The 22,592-nt window shown below is 51.6% G+C and overlaps 1 protein-coding gene across 5 annotated transcripts in view; it reads right to left on the reverse strand.

Annotated features, from left to right (window-relative positions):
* SYNJ2 (synaptojanin 2) overlaps positions 1-22,592 on the reverse strand; it is a 100,111-nt gene that overhangs the window by 43,088 nt on the left and 34,431 nt on the right. For 3 of the 5 annotated variants that reach the window (XM_046669644.1, XM_046669643.1, XM_046669642.1), the window contains 3 exons: positions 20,644-20,914; positions 16,348-16,573; positions 8,445-8,528 (listed from right to left, as the gene is read on the reverse strand). In XM_046669644.1, coding sequence (XP_046525600.1) covers positions 8,445-8,528; positions 16,348-16,573; positions 20,644-20,914 — 581 coding nt within the window. Of the gene's footprint in view, positions 1-1,593; positions 1,913-8,444; positions 8,529-16,347; positions 16,574-20,643; positions 20,915-22,592 lie in introns of those variants that run through there. The other 2 variants (XM_046669645.1, XM_046669646.1) reach the window with 1 other exon arrangement.

A 22,592-nucleotide genomic window follows, 5' to 3' on the forward strand; every position in this document is an offset into this window, starting at 1 on the left:
TCCATAGTGCGGAGGTGCAGCTAAGCCAACTGGGGAGAGAAAACCACATCGCAGCCTCCTCTACAAATCCAGAGACCTTGACTGCCCAAAATCTGAGTTATAATCACCTGCAAACTAATTTGCCTTATTATTTAGAACTACCTATTTAACACTGGAAGTTTAAAAAACTAATTTAAAACTATGTATTGTTATTGGAGCCAGTATGAAGAGGCTCTCTCTGGACAAATCTGGGACAATTTGAGCATTGAATTACATAAGGACAGTAATGGATTATAACCTGATGAATAAAATAGGAGTCCATCAATCTATACAGATGAGAGCTGGATGGATGGGTAGACGAGGTAGATGGATGGATGCGTGGATGGCGGGGGGAGATGGCTGGGTGGATGGGTAGACAGGTAGACAGGTAGATGGCTGGGTGAGCGGATGGGGAGATGGATAGGCAAGTGAAGGGTAGATGGCTGGGGGGGGAGGCAGAAGGATTAGTAGGTGGCTAGGTGGATGGGTGGGTAGACAGCTGGGTAAGTGGAGGGATGGGTGGGTAGACAGCTGGGTAAGTGGAGGGATGGGTGGGCAGACAGCTGGGTAAGTGGAGAGATGGGTGGGCAGATGGATGGGTAGATGGCTGGGTGGGTGGACGGAAGGGTGAGTGGACAGAGGGGTGGACGGGTGGGCAGGTGGATGGGCGAGAAGGGAGGGCTCTTCCTTACCGTAGAATAGCAACTGATAAAAATGGAGGAAGTGATGGAAAAATCGTCATTTGATAACCATCATAGTAAAGAATTGTTTAGCAAAAATCATCCTTTGATCAGAAACATTAAGGGGAAGTTTGAGGAGGAGCGGGATATTGGCATGGCCTCAGAGTCTCAAGAGATGCTTATCAGTTGAAAAGGAAAATATATTAACTATAAGTGAAGCCATGAAACAGCACCTTGCCCATGCGATCAAAATCAACATCACTAAAGAGGGCCAGATAGACTCTGTGGGCCTCCAGATGGGACCCCTGGAAGGACATGGCATCAGGGATCCATACCCTCAACCTGACCATAATGAATCACTGGGAAACCCCAAAATGAGGCACGTTTGATCCAAAGGAAAAGAAGGCCTACATTTTCTAAAAATGTCAGTATCACAAGAGACAGAAAGGCAGAAGAACTGATTCAGATTGAAGGAGACTAGAGATGTCACACCTAAATGCACGGTGTGATCCTGGCCTGGATCCTGGACCGAAGGGGAAAAGGTGCCGTGAGGGACATTACGGGGACAGTTGATAAATCTGGAATATGCACTGCAGATTAAAGTATGGGGTCAATGTTAAATTTCCTGAAAATGAACCTACACTGCGGTGACGTAAGAGAATATATTTTCTCTCGGGAGAAACACCCCAACATATTAAGAAGATACATGATACACACAAGTGACTCTCAAGTGGTTCAAAAAATGATAGCATATGTGTGTGTGGCAAGATGTTAACATTTAGAGACTCTGGGTAAAGGACAAATGGGAGTTCTCTCTACTGGTCTTACAAGTTTTCTGTAGGTCTGAAATTATCTCAAGATAAAAGGTTTCTTAAAATGTATGGTTTAGTCTTACTTGTTATTGAGCGTTGTCAAAGTGGTGTCATGAGATCCATCCAGATGAGATGCGATGATTACTGAGTATGACGACATCTAGCCCTGTTCCCACTTGAGGAAAGCACCCATCTAGAAAACTGGTTTCTCAGCAATAGATTTAGAAATTACTGGGATTAGGTTTCTCCATCCAAATGATTCTACAAATAAAGTCACAAATCCGTTTGGTCCTAAGAAACTCTGGGAGTTCCTAAGAAAGGCTCAACCCAATGTCTTCATTCTATGCTTCCTCTGCCCTCCTTTCTTGATGGTCATCAACACCTGCCAGATGCTTACTTCCAAAAACTTTCACAGCCCTGGGTTCCAAGAAGACAGCTCTGTCCTACACTCCAAGGAGAGCCAGCTCTGTCTTTCTTCTGAACTTACAAGGAAGGTGCTAGAGGAAAGCGGGTGTATGTTCCTCTTAGTCCCGCTCTGAGAGATTCCCAGGGGCTGAAACCCAAGAGAAAGGGCTGTTTGCTCCATGTCAGTCTGTCAGTCATCACAAGAAATCTGCCCCGGGTTCAGGGATAAGCCGCAGCTGTTTCCAGAATCGTTCCCATGGGAACACAGAAAGAGGAGACTGGAAAAACCAGGATTTAGGGCCCAGAAGCCCAGGTTTTATTCCTGACAAGTTCTCTTATTCGACACGTCTAACTCTGTCTCCCTGAGTCATAACCCAAAGTTTCTTCTTCGAAACAGGTAGAAATTTCAGTCACAGATGACTAGACTCAGGAGCATCCAATCTCTGGGCTCAAATTTCCTCCCATTATAACAATGATCTAAGTCCCATTCTGAACTGCAGAACCAGTCCAGGTCTGAGTGAGCACACCTGGACCCCAGGGGTCCACATGGCCCTGGGTGCTGCGGAAAGGGAAAGAGATAGGGAACCCTGGGATCACCGTGGAAAGACCTAGAAGCACACTTCAAGGTTTCTAACAGCTCTACATAACAGGTGCAGACTAATTAGACAGAAACTGTGCCCCTGCGTACTGAGAACAAGCAGAAATCTGTTTTAGCAAGCCCTCCAGCTGATTCCTGCGTTTGCACACGAGCGTGCGCACACACTAAGTTCAAGAACTGTTTCCACCTGCTCTTCTTTCTCTACTCCCTTTCTGCTCAGGTTGCAAATACCTGTGAGGGGCTAAGGAAGCAGGAAATGAGCTCGGGGGGCTGTGTCCACTCCTGCACAGCCATGGGGCACCCTGTGACCAGGCCTAGCCCGCCCAGGGCTGCTTCCTCGGGCAACATGGCCACACGCTGTGTCCGCCCACCTCCGAAAGTGGACAGGGCCTGGGGCAGAAGTGGGGCCTCAGACATTCTCTCCACAGAGGTCACGCTTCCTTCATCATCCCTTTAGTCTGGTTGCCTTAGGCCTCACGTCCTGCCTCCTCCCACCCTGGACCCTGCCTCTCACTCTGTCCCGCTCTGACACTGACCCACATCTCTCCTCTCTGGTGTCACCCAGTCCTGAGGCCACTGTGTGTCAGAAGCCTCAAGAACGAGCTGCAGTCAGGGGCCGGAATGAAACCACCGCTGGCGCCGGGCCTCTGGAACTGACTGCCTCTACTTTTTTTAGTCTCCCTCCTTCTCTTTCACCCAGCCTCCTCCCCCTGGCCGAGTGGACACTTGGCCAATCACTCCTGTCTGAAGTCATCAGTTCACTCCTGTAGACTACAGACTGAGCCTAGGGAGATGGCCATGAGAAGAACCAAAGTCTCGAGAACGCCTGGCTGTGTTAGTCCAAGCAGAGCCTGCACCAGCACCGGAGAGTCCCAGAATCCCAAATGGCATGTCCGAATCTCTCCCGGCATCCCTCTGCCCCTCCCCTAGTTAAGGCAGCCAGCATGTGTCATCTGGATCACTGCCACAGTCCCACCTGGTGTCCTTACCTTCAGTCTTCTCCCTCCAAACTAAATCCTATTACCTTTATGCCGAGATGTCCCTCAGCCCTGGAAACCCTTCGTGCAGTGGCCCAGTGTGTGCTGGAGCCGGCTCTGACCAGCTCACAAGCCGACTGTGTGGGCATCTCTTGCCACCTCCCAGTTCAGTGACGTCAAGCTGGTAGCTTGAAATTGGCCATGATGGGAGTATTTACACTGCAGAAACGGGCAGATGCTACAAATCCGAACTTGTCCCTCCTGGCCCTAAGAAACCGGGCTTAACAGCATAGCACTGAGTGGTTCCTAAATCCTCCAGCACATCGAGTCATCTGGGGTCTTCAAAAAGTAGATGCCTGGCTCCCACCCCCAGACACTGTGACTTAAGCGGAATGGCACGCACCTCGGTGTCAGGTTCAATAAGCTGCACAGGTGATTCTCATGTGTAACAAAGTCTGGGTACCACTCTTCCAGTGGCTCCTGGGGTAAAGCGTAAACTCCCCAGTGGAACACACCAAGCCCGTCCTGATCTGGCCCTTGTCTGCCTCTCCAGTCTCCCCACGCCCCCCGTGCCCAGGACTGCAAGCAGCCATGCCAGTGTGGTTCTCCGGATACGCTGGGACCTCAGGGGTTGCAACATCCACCTCTGTGGTTCTCTCTGCAAGGGCTGCTTTCCTCGCCTGGGTGATTCCGTCCTGACGCTCCCAAGTCAGCTCAGACGCCCAGCCCTCAGCCTGCAGGAGCTGGCCCTCTCCAGAGCCACTGCCTCTCTCTCGGGCTCTTTCCACACAACACAGTCAAGCCCTGTCCCCTTCTGCCCAAAGGCAGGGGCTATACCAAGGTCAGGTGCCCTCATGTACCCACAGATGCTCAATGAGTGTGGGACAAATAAATGGCTTACTCCAGGGTGTCTCTGAGGGCTAGGACATGGAACAGACTAGGAGACTGGCCCGTGTGCTGCATATTGATAGGGAGATATGAGGACACTGTCACTACACCCCAGTGTCCTCACGGGGACTTGGGGGGAATCTCTTACTTCACTCTCAAGATGCAAAGGGCCATGGTCCTTCTGATGCAACTTGTGTTCTTATCTCCTACATGTTATAATTTATTTATGTTATTAATAATATTAACAGCTACCACTTTTTTTTTGGAGGAAGATTAGCCCTGAGCTAACTGCTGCCAATCCTCCTCGTTTTTTTTTTTTTTTTTTTTCGCTGAGGAAGACTGGCCCCGAGCTAACATCCATGCCCATCTTCCTCTACTTTATATGTGGGATGCCTACCACAGCATGGCCTGACAAGCAATGCCATGTTCGCACCCAGGATCCGAACCAGTGAACCCCGGGCTGCCGAAGTAGAACATGTGCACTTAACCACTGCACCTTTGGGCCGGCCCCAACAGCTACCACTTTTGAGTGCTTTCTAGGTTCTAGATACTGTGCTCAATTCTAATATACATTATGATATTTAATTCTTTCCACAACCCTGTGAGGTCAGTACTGTCAACCCCATTTTACAGAACAGCATAGTAAGGTTTAGCAAAGATAAAAACTTCTCAGCTTTTTGAGTTACGAACTTTTTTTTCCCGAGATAAAAACTTCTCAAAAGTATACAGTTCCTAAGTGGGGGAGTCAGAACTGGAAGTGGAACCCAGGTCCGTCTAACTTCCAGGTTCATGCTCTGAGTCACGTGCTAGGCGGCCTTGCAATCTTGTTTCTTTCTGTGCTGCTGGCTGGTAAGCTCAGCAGCTTCGGGCAGGTACACAAACCCACGGCCCGCATCGCGTGTGCAACTTTATCTCGGCTTCAGTTGATTTTCATTGTAAGTATTTTTTCCCCTCACCCCAACCTCTTCATCATTTTTGAAACTGTTGTGCTACGAGCCGGCTCACATCCACATTTTGGTTGTACAGCACGCAAACGAGCACATACAGTGCCGTGCATCCAAGAGCTTAGTAAATGGTCCTTGACAAGGAGGAGGCGAATGTAGGCAACGTGGGAGCAGCAGAAAGGATTAATTACTTTGCATCCTCCTCCAGCTGGCTGAGTCATCGGAACCTTCAAAATACAGACCTAACTCACCTTTGCAAGATGTGTCTCTATACGCATGTTACGGGGGAGGAAGATTCGAAAGTGACAAGTGGAGCAAAATCTTCAAGAGACTAACAGTATATAAAAAATATACTCTAAAAGCAACTAGTTTTAAGGGTAAAATTTCAATGTGGATCTTTATAAACTGCAAACCTATTTACACGGTAAAGATGAAAGTGTTAAAGGTACACGGTTGCTAGAAATGGCATCAGGATCTAGGAGTTTGTCATGAAAGTACCATTTCCAGCAGAAATGTGCAGACAAATCATCATCCCACAGTCCTCTCTGCCCGCCCCATTCTCCCTCCCCATCCCTGGCAGGGCTCAGGGGTTCTCTGGGGCAGCCCCAATGGGGTGCAACACTCCAACTTAAAATGCATGCTATTCACCCAAAAAATCTTTGCACCTTTCATCTAACCTGAGTGCAAAAGGAAGGGAAAAAGTTCAAAACGGAGAAAAACAACCAGAATCGATCCTCAGGCTTGCCACTGATAGTTCAGGTAGGGTGACTGTGGACCACCACCGAAAGCTGCCCTCCTGGTGCCCTATGAAGATGACCTCATCTCTCTCTGATGATGGATGGTATCTAGAGGATAAACATGAGTATTAGACCCAAAGGCCAGCAAATCTTTAGTAAGATTAATGAATATGAAAGCCTTTTGAAACTTATTTTGAAGAAACCACGGAGGCTCTGGAGAAGCACAAGTGTTATGAATCTGAAAGGTACTAGAGCCGCCGGAAAGCGGGCCGCCAGGTTCCACTGACATTGTCTGTGTCACACTCAGCGGCAGGTGTTCCACGACAGGGTCAGGCTGTGTCTGGAGCATCAAGAGGGTCAACCTGGAAACCAAAATTAAAGAGGGGAACGACAAACGAGTTCTGCTTTGTTTTTAGAAGGACACCAGAACATGGAGGGTCCTAGAAATAGGACAGAAGATGCCCAAAGGAGCTGGAAGATTCTGGAGAAGACAAAAGGGAGAAAGGAAGAGCCATGAGCATCCTCCTTGAAGGTCTGAGGAATCAGACTTACTCTGGTGCATCCCAGAACAGCCTGCAGACGGACAGTGCACAACGCAAGGAGGAACTCACTAATGATCGCAGCCACCCCAAATGGTGGCCTCTGGAGGCCAGCCTCTCACAGATGCTGGAAGAAGCACCCTTCAACTGGGTGACAGGGTGAAATGGATGAATTTCAAAGGGTCCTTTCCAAATTCTAGGACTGTATCATGACCAGCACCCCAAGTTTTGTCTTTCTTACAAATTTTAACTTGAAACATAATGCGGTCTCCCTCTTTTCTTTTTCGCACTCTACTCATTTGATCTTCACTTTTTATGCTTCTAAACGCAGAGCTCCAGAAGCCTCAGAAGGAAAACTCCAAATCTAAAGAAGATCAAGTTTCAAAAACCGTTCTGGAATGTTCAGCACAGGCAAATCTATAGAGACAGAAAGTAGACTAACAGTTGCTCACGGAGAGCTGGGAGGGGGTGGGGAGCGACCACTGATGGGTAAAGGGTTTGTTAGCGGCAATGAAAATGTTCTAAAATTAGATTATGGTGATGGCTACACAAGTCTGTAAACGCACTAAAAACCATTGAATTGTATGCTTGAAATGGGTGAAATTTATGGTATATAAATTATATCTCAATATAGCTGTTTAAAAAAAAATAACTCTTTTGGAATGAATGCCAGAGGAATTTTCCATGTTATAATTATCCTCGGGAGTACTTTTCTATGCCATCACTTAAAGCCACCAGCCATCCTCATTCATCTTAGTTGTTCCTTTTCTAATGGAAAGACTGAACGTTAATAAAGCTTCCTTCTTTCCCCTCCACAGAAGTCAGAGCCCAAACGAGACCCTCATCCATCCATCTTACTTGAAGAACTGACATGGTTCCTCTCCATGGCTGTCAACTGCAGCACAATGACAGTCACGAGGACAAAGTGCCTACTGCTGACACAGGGTCAAGTCAAGGGCTAGTGTAAGACCGAGTTGTGTCAAACACCCCCAAGAACCTGACAGATGGCCCTGAGCCTCGTCAGCCACTGGCTGATGACCCAACTGCCATCATGCAGAGTCCTGGGTAAGAAGAGTCGAAGGGACAGAGGCCCGGGCAGAGAGGTCTTCTGAGTGCACCAACGTTCCTGCAGGCCAGGGAGGAAGATCCAGGGCTGGTGTTGAGGAATTTCAAGTCCACTCGTCCGTGACCCCCCTGGGTAGGAACTCAAGAATGAGGCAGTGCGCGTTTCATTGACGACAAATGTGTTCTTGGAACATGGCACCACATCCTGAATTCTCCCCAGGAGCCAGCATGCCAAATGCCTCTGGCACTGACCAGAGCCCAGTTTGGGATGGCAAGGTGTATTTTTAGAAATCATGAGAAAGCTCTATGCAATTCTCACGCGGCCCCACAAAAGGCACCTCCAATCGCCAGAACTGGTGCACAGCCACCGGGCCCCAAGGACCTCTCACAGCCCTCTGGGACGTCACAACTCCCAAAAAGCATCTTTGGCCACGTTTTCAATACACTGAACTTTGGGTCTAACTTAAGGTGATTCTACTCAATGACCCTGCGGTTCACTCATGAGCAAAGACCTTCCCGCTTAACCTGCTTCAACGGTGAGCTCGCGATCAGAAAATTACACACAATGTGTATGCTTCTGTATAAACACCAGACATGCACGCACACCCACAGACGCTTGTGTGCACGCTTTGACAGCTCAGCTCAAGCCAACTGGGCTGAGGACAAAGACCAGAAACTGTGCCATGAAAGAAACATGGTTAAAAGAAACAAACCACAGCTGTTTAGAAGACAGGGCCAGGGGAACAGTAACACACATGGACATACTTTTTTTATTACCTACCTGGAGTCCTGGCTGCTCCCAAAACAGCGGAACGGAGCCTCTGATCTGGACAAAAGACGACACTCCATCATCCATGTAAATAGTCTGCACCACAAGGAAACATAAAGGGAAAAAGTATTCTTCAATGAAACCGAATGTCCTGAGGCCGGGTAACGGGATCCGGCTGCCTGAGACCCGACACCAGCCGGAATGAAGGGCAGACAGCCACTCCAGCGCCCTCTGCTCCTTTCCCCAGTGTGGCCGGGCTGCTGCCTGACCCACAGGCCGGCCCCACGCACTCACGGGATGCTGGCTGCCGACCAGCCTCCGAGGAGTCCAGAGCAGGCGCCGGGCCTCCCACGGTCTGCTGCAGCAGGCAGGGAATTCGCACCACCTTACCAAGCTTCCTGAAAAGCCCAGCAACGCTCCCCCCACCCCCCATTTTAGGAATTTAACTAAGATCTTCTTCGGAGCCCTCTATTTTCACCTTGCCAAGTAGCAGAGAGCGACTGGAAAAGGACTGAATGAAATGAACAAGCCATAGCCCCAAAACCTAGTTGACGGCACTAGTGAGGCCTGTACTTGACAACGCAAGTCAAGACTTGACTTGACTTGTAGCTGGCCTGGCCTTCTGCCAGTGTGTTCTTGAACATGCCACTAAGTCAACACACAACACAGCTTCCACAAGCTTCCAGTGTGATAGCACCTGCATAGAGGCAGATGAAACCGATACATTAAAGACACATATCTCCTCCTCTGCCCGCACACAGGGTACCAACTCCTCATGGGCCTGCTGGCCCCCACTGACATTGTAGCACAAGGGAGCTTTAAAAGGACAAAAAGCACAGTGCTGAGCGTCATGAGGCGGGGCTGTGGCAGTTATCAGATGTGCTGTCCTTTATCTGAGTAACTCTAGCCTGGCCTGGCAGGGCCGGCCTGGGCGATGCTGCTGGTCCTTTCCATTTCTTACTGGCCTGCTCCCTTACAGGGCAGCTTTCCAGGCAGCTAGATCACGCTCAGATCACACATTCATTAGTAATTCCGCTGCGGAGGACTTGAACATCAGGCCCGCAGCTTCCCTGGACTACGGGAATTCCATGAGTTTGCGGCTATACTATTGAGCTGAATAGTATATCCCTTAATCCCCAAAGGAAAAAAGCACTGGGTTAAGGAAGGGTTGTCTGTTTCCAGATATTGACTACCAGCCCATTTGTTACTCTCTATTATTCTACTGACAAAAAGAGAAGAAAGTAGCAGATCGGTTACAGTATGGCAGGCGGAGTCAGCTACAAGGAGATTCAGTGCGTACAACTGAGCTGCACGTGTGACCTGCACAGGTCCCGATTGCTGAGAAAGAAACTAACTCAGCTAACATCTCTCCATAAAGGCCACTCCTAACAGTGCCCAGGATCTGCTGTAAGCTAAGGAACATTACCCTTCACTTTAATTAACATGCGCTAATTGCAGTACTTCCAGCACTAGACCGCGATCCTTTTAACCTGGAACTTACACGGGACCAGCTTCAGAAGACACCAAGAGGCAGTCACAGCGCGCCAGACCCCACGCCTGGGGCCAGAAGAAAAGATGCCTCCAAATTTCTGCACTCCTCCCTCCTACACGAAAATATTCTACTTCTGGGTCCCCATCCTATCATCAGGACCACCTTCTTTGTTCCCAAGGTGATAGGATAAACCTGGTCATCAAACACTCGTGATGGATTTACGGTGCTTTCCTTTCTGGGCTAAAGAACATATGTTTTAACACTAGTGGGAGATGGGATGTCTCACCTCACAGATGTAATTTTAACAGAGGGCATCTGGGGTCCCCGGGGGAGGAGAGGCGGGATGGAGAGTGAAAGCAGGTCAGCACTGGGCTCTGGGACAGCAGCCTGGGTCCAGCTTCCATGTGCCAACTCCCATTGCCCAGCAGGATGACCCTGGATACGTTCCTTAACCACTTCCAGCCTCAGTTTCCCTCTCTCTCAAGGGAGTTAATATCACCTGGTCACAGAAGGAGGAGTCAATGAGGGAGTGTGATCCCAGGGCATGGCAGGCCTCCAGGAACATGCTGCCCCGTGAGTGTGGACGAAGCCCCTGCAGAGGACGCAGAGACGCAAACAAGGGTTTAACCCAGGACAAGATAGACAAGAGGTGGGATGGACACCAGCAGGGCATTTCAGGAAGGAGGGACTCCACTGTGGCCATGGCCGTGTGGCGGCAAGGCCAGGCCAGGCCAGGGCAGGCCTGGGACCCCCTGGACTTGGCAACCCTGAGAGGCCCCTTTCACAGAGTGGCGGGAGCAGGAACCCTATGACCATAAAGCGAAAGGGACAAGCAGACCAGATAGATACACTTTTATCTAAAAGGCTTTTGGCTGAACTTCGATTTCCGGATGAGGTGTTTGCAAACCAGTTCTTTGCCAGTCTGCCTTGCTGGGAGGACGCGCACAGTCATCCTAACCTCCCTGGATTAATCAGCCACCTCATCTTCAATGGCCAGATAGTTATCTCTTGGTAGACCCAGGGGACTTTTTGGGTTTTGTTTATCTGCACAGTGAGTCATGGCTGCAGAGCGAGTGCACCAGGTATGACTCAGAGCAGAGCCGGAAGGACTCAGGCTCCCTCCCAGGGACACTGGGATGCCTCTGCACTTGTGCACACACACACACACACCCCACACAAATGCACACCCAACATATACGTGTGCGCACATGACACAATACCCACACGTGCATGCACCTAACATACAATACACACAAAAGCACACACACACGCATGCGTACACACACAAAACACCCCCCTACATGTGTGCACATACACACACACAGCCTGCCTTGGAGAAGAAAGACTGTTCATCCCTCTTAGGAAAAATGTTAAAAGTAGGCAGAGTGGACAATGCCAAAAGCACCTCCTTTTCTGGCTCTCCGAGCATTGCATTCAGGAGAAGCCCAGTTGCCAATCTGTCTTTGTTTAGTCGTTTGTTTGCAAATAATGACCACTTGGCAATTCCTCAGCCACCTGCATGCACTGACCGCAGGGCTTCCACTCCCACTAAGAGGGTCTGAGCTGCCCCAGCGGAGGCTCCTTCCTGCCGCCACGAGCTCAGCACCAACTTCCTCCTGCCAATCTTGGGCGAGGAGGCCGAGGTTCAAAGCCTGCCATTTCTTTAAACGTCAGCTCACGAAGCAGGCAACTCTGTGCTACCTGAAAGAATCTACCCCACCCCCCGCCCCGTGTCTACTGAATCACTGATTTGAGGGCCTGAGATGCACCCTCCATCTGCTCTTTCACCATAAGCAAAGCCACCAAGGCCGCCCATTTGAGAGTGCACTCTGCCTGCCCCACGACACCATCCGACCAGGGGCTCACAATCATGGCTCCACGAGCTCCAGAGAGCAGGACCAGCCGTACTCCATCAGCGATCCTAATCCGTCACCCACTAGTTGCCCTGAGGAATTCAAGGGTGAGTCTGGAAGCATTTAACTGTTTTTCCAAACTGTTCTTTTCCCTTTTGTTATGCTGAGGAGATGCAGTCACCAACCTCCCTGAACCAGACCAGCCTCACCACGAGAGCTCCGCCTCTGACCTTTGCCTTATTTTCAATGCTAAGATCTCTGCAGGAGGAGCTCAGGCCTTATTGCCATAACCTGTAGTGTGTGTGGAAGTGTGTTTTCCAACTGAGCCTGCGCAAGTCAATACCCACCTCTCCCCTGTGAATATTCATTCCCCATCGGAAATAAATGTCCCCACTTCCTTTGTTCGGGGACACCATGACTCTGGAAACGATTCTGTGTGGCCTCCTATTTGCTGCAAATATCCTTTACTCTATCAGACCACTACTTCCGGTGGAGAGTCTTATTTAACTGGCCAGGAAGGAACCCACTGTGGTTTCACTAACGACTTCTCCAGGATCCCATCAGATCCCCTCAGTCCTAGACGGGTGGACATGGACGGGGCACAGGGAGGTTTCCTTCACGCTCACTGTGTGCCCTCCCTTCCCCGAGCTGCTTCCCAGAGCTCAGCAAACGCCTGCAGGCTGAGCATCCTCCCGCTGCGCCAATCCCCGACTTATCCTTAGAAGTACCATCACCAGCAGGCGGCCGGCAGGGCAGGAAGGCAAAGCCGCGCTCTGCAGGAACGCTGGGAAGTACAGATTCGACTTAGAGAAAGATTTTTGTGTTAAAAAAGAAAACAGCTTAGATCAACCTCAGCACCTTTGTTGCTACAAAGCACCATAAATAAAAACATCCCACGAGTCCAGAGACAGAGAGCAAGCGGCTCTCTTGCTGTAAGTGGAGCAACGTGAGTTTCTCGTTCCTCTGGGAGCAGCTGCTTCGCCTCAGCCATCTCTGCTCATCCTGCCTCCGTAAGCCTTTTAGAGAAGGGGATGATGCTTCTACGCTAGACACTACCTGGAGCTGGCTTCCAGGAAGGGAGGATCCTCCATCAGGACCATGCCCAGTCCTGTGAGTATCATTGGGCATCCCGCAGCAGGATGCTTTCCAAAGGAAGCATGTGCCTTCGCTGCCCTCCTCAATCTCATCTGTGTCTTCCTCCCACTCCACGGCTTGCCCCACCTGCACGGTCCCCTAGCACACAGATCTCTCCCTGCCCTCAATTGCTCTGCTGTCTTTCCCGTCTCTCTCCAGGCAGGAGTTTTGCAGCTGAGCACTGACCGAGAGAGGCACCCCCAGGAGGGTGAAGCCACCTGCCGGCAAGGGCCAGCCCGTACGTCCTGTTCCTGCTGTGTCCCCACCTGGCAGGCTCACGATCAAACTCGGCTGAGGGGCTCAGGGTGGCTGCTATGTTACCAACTAGGTCACCCTTGGAATGGGCTCCAGGAACTGACTCTTCCCCTCCCCTGGTGGCGGCCTTCTCCCCCACGTGCCATGGCGGTCACATGGTTTGGGGGCTCTGATGGTGTGAATCATCCTGGGCTCCTACTTCCCACAGTGGAGAGCACGTGGTCCACTGGGAGCAGCCTGAAATGGACGCGCCCCACAAAGAACGGCCGGGTGTGTATCTGGTGAAACGGAATCACCGTGGGATTAAGTTGCAACCTCTCAGTCTGGGAGAGCGCTGCATTCGAAGCCGCCTGCCATCGCTGGGCAGACAGCCAATGGGGGTGTCTGGCTGCCCTTCGGCTCACCCACTGGTCCTGGGAGCAAGGTGGGGGTGAGAGCTTCACTGAGAGCAGCACTGTGTGATCCAGAGCCCAGAGGAGGAAAGAGGAAAAATACAAACTAGGAAGACCAAAAAGGCTATGGGAAGAAACCCCTCCCCAAGTCCTGAGAAGGGAGGCCATTTAAATAGCCCTGGCTATAGGCCCCAGGAGGGGAGGCACAGGCCACTGGTATCTCTAAGGTCTTGCCGGGCTGGCCACAAGGTGAAGGACGGGACAAGGTCCTCAACAGACAGCTAAACTGCAAGTGGATCAGCAATGAATTTGCCATCCAGTGTGCAGCTGAGTTGGCCCTATCTTCCCAAAGTGACTTTCCTCTTCTTGATCATGGCAACAAAGTAAGGTCAGATTTTAGCGCTGGGGGAAGGGGGGTGGCCCCTGCCTCCAAGCCCGAGCAAGTAAATTGGGCTCAGAGGGGACAAACACAAGGCACCAGGCACACGGAGATGAAATAACCAGAGCAAAGACCCCAACCCTAGTCTGCAGAAAAATGAGAAAAGCAAAGACAAGAGTGAGATTTTTCATAAAGCCAAATGCACTACTTCTAAAGTGTGGTCCTTTAAAAGGATTACGTCCTTGTTATGGGTTGAATTGTGTTCCCCAAAAAGATATGTTGAAGTCCTAAGCTCCAGCACCTTGGAATGTGACCTTATTTGGAGATGGAGTCATTGCAGATGCAATGAGTTAAGGTGGGGTCACATCAGAGTGGGGTGGGCCCTTAACCCAGTAGGACTGTCCTTATAAAAAGGGAGAGAGACACACAGGGAGGAGATGCCACGCGGAGACGGAGCCAGAGATTGGAGTGATGCTGGACCACCAGGAGCTGGACCACCAGGAGCTGGAAGAGGCAGGGAAGGAGGTTCCCCTGGAGCCTTCAGAGGGAGCGCAGCCCAGCCAGCACCGTCACTTCAGACTTCAAGCATCCAGCACTGAGACAATACATTTCTCAGACGTTTGCTTTAAGCCACCCAGGTTGTGAGACTTTGTTACAGCAGCTCAAGGAAACTCATACAGTCCTCTCACATCTCCAGCATTAAAATGCCCTCTCTTGTAGGAAAGGACAGTGACACGGAGGACAGTCATTTTCCAACGACTTACTTGATAGGATATAATAGATAAGACTCCAATTTTTTAAAAAGCTGGTTGAAATGCAAAAATCCAGAGAACAGTGAACAAGAGAACGAAGCAAGATATTATCCGTGCACGGGCTGGACGGAGAAGGAGCTGCGCTGCAGGGACGCACCCCAGGGCCGCCAGTGACGGACTCCTGAATCGGCTCCGCTTCCAGGTTCAGTCTCTGGTATTTGATTCGTACAAACACACTTTGTACCTTTGGCCCCCAGTTCCCAGCATGGCACCCAGTCCATAGCAAGTGATAAAAAATAAAGATCTGTTGAACGAACTGAATGGTTCAAAGGCACAAGCGGAAAAACTGGGATGAAAACTGTTCATGAAAGCGGGCATGACAACAAAAGGAAGTACTTTTCATCCTGCAGACACCAAGCAACAACAAGAAAAACAGTCTCCACCTGGGGGCCACGTTTTCTGTCATTTTTAACCAGATCTTTACCAGCTTCGTCTATATCCAGGAGAGCAGACAGTGTGAACAGAAGTTGCAGGTAAGCAATTGCCCCTCATCTTAAGGCTCCTCTTCCAAACGTTCCCACTCAGCATCTGACCCCAAGAGGACCCTCCTTGCCTCTGTGCCTCTGAAAGCCGGACAGGCAGCCGCTCGCACACGGAAGGCAGCACTCCAATCTGTGCTGAATTAAACTGGCTGAAGTCCTCATGGGAAACAGGCCTCACAGGTGCGTGTCAAGGAGGGGATGCAGAGCCAGCCGACCACTAAGTAAACACAGGCTGCTGGAAGCCCGATGCCCACAGCCAATCACACCTGTGCCTTTCACGGCGGTCCTTTCCTGCAATTTATTACACCTGTTAGTCTACATGGTGGAACCATCCTACAGATTGCAAGTTAGAGAGAGGAAAAAAACAGTTGTAAGACAGCATCTCTGGGAATGAGAACAGAATTTGGAAAAAAAAAAATCAGTGAGAAATTAAGCAGATGGTTATAACCATCTTCCATGGGAGTTCAAAGCCACTGCTGCTTAACATGCAGATGTCACAACTCCCAGGTGCTAATACTTGCTAGGGTGAAGTTTCAGTTGATTTGAAAGAAAAATAATTTTCTTTTCTCATCCTTCCGTTATTAATCTACTTACCTTTTTTTTTTTTTTTTTTGCTGAGTAAGATTCACCCTCACCTAACATCTGTTGCCAATCTTCCTCTAATTTGTATGTGAGCTGCCATCATAGGTCTGCACCCAGGAACCAAACCCGGGGTGCTGAAGCAGAGCATGCTGACCTTAACCACTAGGCCATGGGGGCTGGCCCTGATCTACTTATGTTTGTCTTAAAAAGATTTTCAAATCCTATTGGTTCATCCATCAGCTGCTCTCTGAATAACTGCCACGCTTCCTGACCATGGCAAAAATTCTTGCTTCCTTTTAGCTGAAAATACGTCAAGTAAACATTTTCCCAGCATGAGAAGTCAATCAAAAAAGATACAGTATGCAAACCAGAGGCCCATTTGCGGGCAGAGCCCCAATTATGCACTCTGTTCTATCATAGTAAGGAGGCACAGTCATCAAAAACTGCCTCAAATACCCCCCAAATGGAAACATATCTGCTCAGACTGTGTCCACTCTCATCCACTTAGGGCCACAGATGGGCCTGGGCACTGACCTGCTCTGTCTCCACGAAGTTGGACACATGGCCATCGTCGTTGACGCCGCGGGTGTGGAAGCGAGCGCCGGCACGCTCGCAGCTGATGCGAGAGATGAGGCAGGCCTTGGCCTGCTTGTGCGAGGCGTACACCGTGCGGATGGCCACCACCCCACAGATGACCTTCAGCAGCCAGTCACAGCAGCTCACCTGGTGCTGCCTCAGTGGCACGTGCAACAGCTGGTTCCTGCAAAATGGAGTCCCACAGTGACTCAGGTCACCTCACGTCCTGCAGGCAACACTGCGCCCACGGCAGGTAGGGACAAGGCACCTGCGGGGCTGCCATTCCCACTGAGGATGAGATGAATGCACACGGCTCCCCGTGAACTCTGCACTCGGGATAAGTGACCTGGGACATTCACCAGCTTCTGAGACCCCACACAGCAGGGCCACCGAGACACGAGCAACAGCCAAGGGAAGGAGGCCTTTCCCAAAGCCACTTCCGGGCTGTCAATATCAGTGACCGGAAGCCACATGTGGAGTTTAAGCTAGCCACGTGCCTTTCAGGGAATTTCAGAGGGGCTTCCATTTGGACCTGTGGCTCCCCATTTTTAAATCAGAAATCCCATCAGAAAAAAATTTAATCATATGCTTTGTGGTTAAATAATAATAATAAATGATAAAATGACAAGTGATAAAAATCCTATTAAATATATGCATGCTTATTTAAATTATATACCTATCCCGTGAGGCGAATATAATGAGAGCGTTACAAAGCAACCCAAAATAAATAAAAAAGGCTGAGATGGACATAAAGCTTAATGAAAGCTCCAGTATTTCTTCCTGATACCCACTGGGTGGATTGTTCTGGGCCTCTGGAGACCCCTGGTGTCCGTGATGATAATAATGGGGACGACAGCCAATGGTTATCCAGTGCACCGAGCACCATTCTAAGTGCTTTGGGATGGATTAACTCACTTCATCCTCAAAACAACCTCCCTGAAACGTATTATCATTCACCCCATTTTACAGATAAAGAAACTGAGGCACAGAGACATGAAGAGCTTGCCCAAGATTGTGGAGGCAGTAAGTGGCAGCGTGGAGCTCGGAGCTCAGGCCCAGCACGGCCAGCCCCACACTCTCTCGAAGAAGAGTGTGCACACCTCCATCTTTCTCTCATCTCCTGCTCGCTCAGCCTCCCCAACACCCATTGGAGCTTACTGAGTTGTGCAAGTGGCAACTCTGGACACCTGGACACCACAAGCTGCCTCTGGCTGCACCCAGTGCACCCAGGGGACCCAAGCAGTGCGGTTCTGAGGCCCCAATCATGCTCCCAGGGCGGCAGGAACCCTCAGCTGAGCCTCTCCCTTCCAGGGTTTAATTAAGCAAATCTAGCTCACAGCGCCCTATTTGTTTAAAGAGGCAGCCCTACCCCTGCCCTCGAGCCGTCCTCAAGGATGGCAGCATTTCTCATTGCTGGGAGGTGGGCTGGGAGCTCTGACACCCCGGGTGGGCAGCTTCTCCAAGCAGCAAGCAGCAGCCACGCCCTGCTCTTGGACCAGCCTCCCCGACTGTGGCCATGGACACTTCCACTGGGCGCTGAGACACCCCTCAGGGAGCAGGGCCATGTCTGAGCTCTCACGGCCACAGCACTCGTCTGCCTGAAAAATGATGCTCATGAAGCGTACTTTACAAAAACACATTTCCTTCTTCTGAGCCACACTCTAAAATTCAGATGATAAACCAGCTTTATGGTAACAAATGTATTAAATCTGCAGGTGGCATCAAGGCAAAGCCTCTAGAATGTTCTAGAGTCTTTGGCCACACAGCCACAGCTGCTGTCAGTCACCAGGGGTCAGGAGAAGGAGCCCTCTGCCAAAGGGACAACTCTGAATAATCCTTGTTTGTAGTCATGCTGGCCTGACCCCCTGGGTGAGGGCAGCTCATATGCTGGGAGGAAGAGACCCAAATCGATACAGGAAAACAGCTTGGAGTTCCTCCCAGGCCTTGACTGGACTGGCAAACAATGACCAGTGGGGTCAATAACCAGCCCAGAAAAATGACCTCACCATGCTGTACCCTCTCCCTCACTCACCAGCCACGTTCAGGGTTGACCCCGTCAGACTCCAGATGTGGGTCCAGACCTCGAATGCGGCACCCCAGATGGTGGGTTTAGGCAGTCAAGCCCGTGACTACTCAGCTGGGCTGACCCAATTGTGGTCAGTTCCTTGGGCGCCGCCCTGAGCCCAACACGATGCCCCACAGTGTGGTACGGCCTGCATCCTGGCACCCTCCAGAGTTGCAGCCTCCTCTCAACTCAGGATAGAGGCTAGTGTCCACTTGCAGCCTGCCTCTTCCTACGCCCCTCTCAGCCTCCACTTCGTGAACCTCAGGGTGACCATGGCTCGATGGCCTTAGCACAGAGACCTTCATAAGCCACAGCCCCGGCATCCCTAAGCTCGCCTGCCTTCAAGGGGCACATGTGCCAGCTGGTCCCGCAAAATGGAACTAGCGATTCACAGACACTCCACCCTCTGGACACGTCGTTACTCAGAGTGTGGTCCTCAAACCAGCAGCATCGATGCCACCATCATCACCTTGCTGGCAATGCTGAGTCTCGGGCCCCAGGCTAGACCTGCTGAATCAGAATCTGCATTTTAACAAGGTCAGCAGGAGATTTACGTGCATTTTAAAGTTTGGGCATGTTACTGCCCAAAAAACTCAACAAAACCAGAGAAGCTAAGAGGATTTGGGGGGGTGGCATGCACCGGGACACATGGAAGGATATGGTGAAGCCCCCGTTTCCCCAGACAGAAGCCCAGAATTCACTTGTGGGGGCTCTGATGCACCAAGGAAAGAACATTTATCAGATGATGAAAACCTATGACATCCTCTGTTTGGGCAAAGGGAGAGAGGTACAAATAAAAGGCATCAATAAACCTCGCCAATCCTAGAATTTTGAGAACATCTCAGTATATGAGTCTACTGGAACGATTTCCACTGCAGGATTTTCATCACTTTTGCTTCCGACTCGTTTCTCCTGGTGAATCTGAGGGGAAGAGCACCACTGACACCCGCTCCTGGGCACCGCTGTCTGTAAATCACTGCCCCGTTTCACAGGACTCGTCAGGGGCATGAACCCCAAGGCACAGACAGGGCAACAGATAACTGACACGTTTACACGGCCATCCACACCACCTGTGTCCATGAAGGGGCACCCAGATGATCCGTTGCACTTAATGCCCTCGAGCGGATTCTGACTCCCAGTGCCCCTGTGCACAGCAGAGTGGATCCCTGCCCGGTCTTTCTACGCCATCCTCTCCCCTTCTGTCTCTCTATCAGACGATGCTCTGATGCTATTCATAGGGTTTTCATGGCCAATTCTTTCAGTAGTGGGTGGCCACATCCTTCTTCCTACTGTGTCTTGGTCTGGAAGCTCCGCTGAAACCCACCCACCATGGGTGACCCTGGTGGTGTTTGAAATCTCGGTGGCATAGCTTTCAGCATCACAGTAACACGCAGCCACCACAGTATGACAAGCAACAGACAGTGGCGTGTCCCTGACTGAGAAGTAAACCCGGGCTGTGGCAGTGAGAGTGCCGAATCTCGACCACTGGACCACCAGGGCTGGCTACCACTGACCGTAAACATCATCGGTACGTGAAATCCAGCCACCTTTGTCCTCTCACACTACCTCACATCACCTTCGCAGGATGACTCAGTTTCCCCATTGATGGGGCTGGCTTGGCTTTGTGATCAATAGCAGGGACTCTGCATCCAGAATGCCTGGGTGCAAATTCCCTCTCTCGTCCCAGCCTCAGCCTCCTTATCTGTCCAATGGGGATCCCAGACCCCACCGCATAGATCTCCGGGAGGATTATATGAGTTACTATCCACAGGGAACTGCAACCGAGCCTGGATCATGAGTGCGTTATGAACGTCCGCGGTAAATATGTGGACGCTGGAGGACAACCAGGGTGGCCGAGGGAGCCAGAGGGCGAATGCCCGCAGGAGCACTGAGCACTGGCTGGGCACTTAGGAGGCACTGGAGATGTGGCTCTTATGCTCTTTGCTTATAGAGCAGACGCTCTCTCCTCAGTCCACACTAGACCCCTTTGAACAGCTTCCCTGACCCGGGGGTGGGGAATCCAGGTTAGTTTTCCTCTCGTGCTGAGAGCCAGCAGGCCCAGATCACAGCTCTCAGAGGTCACCCAGGTCCTGGGGATAATGCAAAGAGGAGGTCAAGACCCAGGCACCCGTCAGAGCCCGCACTCCGTGTGACCTGGGGGGCAGGGGACGCGGGGCCCGGGCCCTCACCAGAAGAAGGAGTTGCCCCACTCGCAGCTGTCGTCTCCCTGCTTCTGCGCCCGGACGGTGAGGTCGAAGCCCGAGCCGTCGCTGGGCCACGAGAAGTAGAAGACGCCTGAGTTGAGGATCTTCTTCAAGGCAGTGAGGCGCTCCTCCTCCTTCGCCTCTCCCTGGAGCGGATAGAAGTCGGTGGCGGTGATTTTGTAGATTTCGGCCTCTGGAATTCTGCCCACAGACGTGCAGCCAGTCACCAACACCAGGAAGCTCAGGGAAGCGCCACCTGGAAGGGGAATCGGATGCGAGGGCTTAGGATCAGAGTTGGCATGCTGCAGAGTGGCTCAGAGGACGCAGGGGCAGAAACTGTCCCTCTTCCTACTGCCGCTCCATGACTCCTGTCCACACCTCACATCCAGTGGCACCTGCGTTCCTAAAGTCAGGGTCCCAGGAATCGGCCCCATCACCGGAGCCTGTGCCTGGAGCCGTGGCTCTCAGGGTCCGGCCCCTGATGAGCAGCAACACCTGGGAGCTTGTTAGAAATGCAGAGTCTCGGCCCCTCCCAGACCTCTCGGGGTGGGCCAGAGGCCTGTGCTTTCACAAGCCCCCAGGTGGTCCCGTGCCCACCAGAGTCTGAGGGCTACTGGCCTGGAGCGTTCCCAGCCCCACACCTCACCCCATATCTGCCACGTCTCAAATCCACCCTCCCCACTAATCCTCAGCCCCAGTTTGGCTCAGGGTCCCAAGGTGGGGTGGGTCCTCCAGGCTCCATCACTGGGGGTGCCTCCCAAACTCACCTGATTGCAGACCTTCCTCCTCTGCTTAACTCCTTCCATGGCTCGCACTCCCCACATGACTAAAATGGGAACTCCTCTTGGGCCCTCCCACCCCAACCCTGCCCACCTCGTCCCTCCTCACATACGACACCCACGATCCAGCAGCACTCATGAGCTGTCCTCTGCAGACCCTCAAATGTGCCCTATGCCCTTGTACCCCTGGGCCTTTGCACAAGATGTTGCCTCTGTCCAGGACGCCCCCACGACTCTCTGCACCCAACAAGGCCTTCCACAACTCCTTCCCTACTCAGCTTCCCTGCCTCCACCCTCCAGAACAGCACGAGCCTTCCTCGTGCTCATCAGGACCATCCTGCTTGCCATCCTCCTTTTCCAGGAGAACTCCTCTCCACCCTTCTGGGTCAGTGCCTCCTCCAAGGAGCCTTCCCTGCTCCTTGGTGCCCCTTCTATGTGCCAATAGCATCCCTGTTAGCCCTCATCACACGCAAAGTTAACAGGCTCCTTCCCCATCTGTGTCCCCAGTAGACTGGGGTTCCTCAGGGGTGGGGCTCTGTTTCCTTGTCATATCCTAATGCTGCACACAGCAAGTTTGATGAATACTTCCTAAATAAGCCAGTGAGAGAGCAGCTGAAGCCCCCTGCCCCTTGGGAAAGGGTTACCCAAACCACAGCTGACCCCTTTACGAGGAGGAGGAGACCCCTCCCTCTCCGGGGTCCCCACTGCACCATCCAGGGCTGTTACGCATCCCCCACCACAGAGCAGACCCCTGGCACAGAAAGGCGCTTGACAAACACATGCCACGAGTGGGGGTGCACAGCAAGGCTCTGCCCTGGGGACAGTGGGACAGCACCCCCACTCTCCACTGTCTCAGAAGAGGGCCCGAGAGATGACTTGGGTGACTAACTGGCCTGCAGGGGCTGTGTGGTTCTGGTGCAGAGGACACTCCTCCCACCCTGCTGAGGTTTAAGGACCCAAGATCTTCTCCAAATGGTCAGTGTCACGATCTGGAGCAACGGCGGTCAGTGTTCTTAGATCTCTGGACACTCTGATAAAAGACCCCTGGGACTCCAGTTCCACTGCTCACCACCCCCCCGACTCCCTCCTCACACTTACCAGGAAGAAGCGTGCTGCTGGGGCCAGGTAACGCCTGGTTTTTAGTAAAGATCCCTC

Source organism: Equus quagga, chromosome 8 (genome assembly GCF_021613505.1).
Source record: "Equus quagga isolate Etosha38 chromosome 8, UCLA_HA_Equagga_1.0, whole genome shotgun sequence".
Classification (NCBI taxonomy): domain Eukaryota; kingdom Metazoa; phylum Chordata; class Mammalia; order Perissodactyla; family Equidae; genus Equus; species Equus quagga.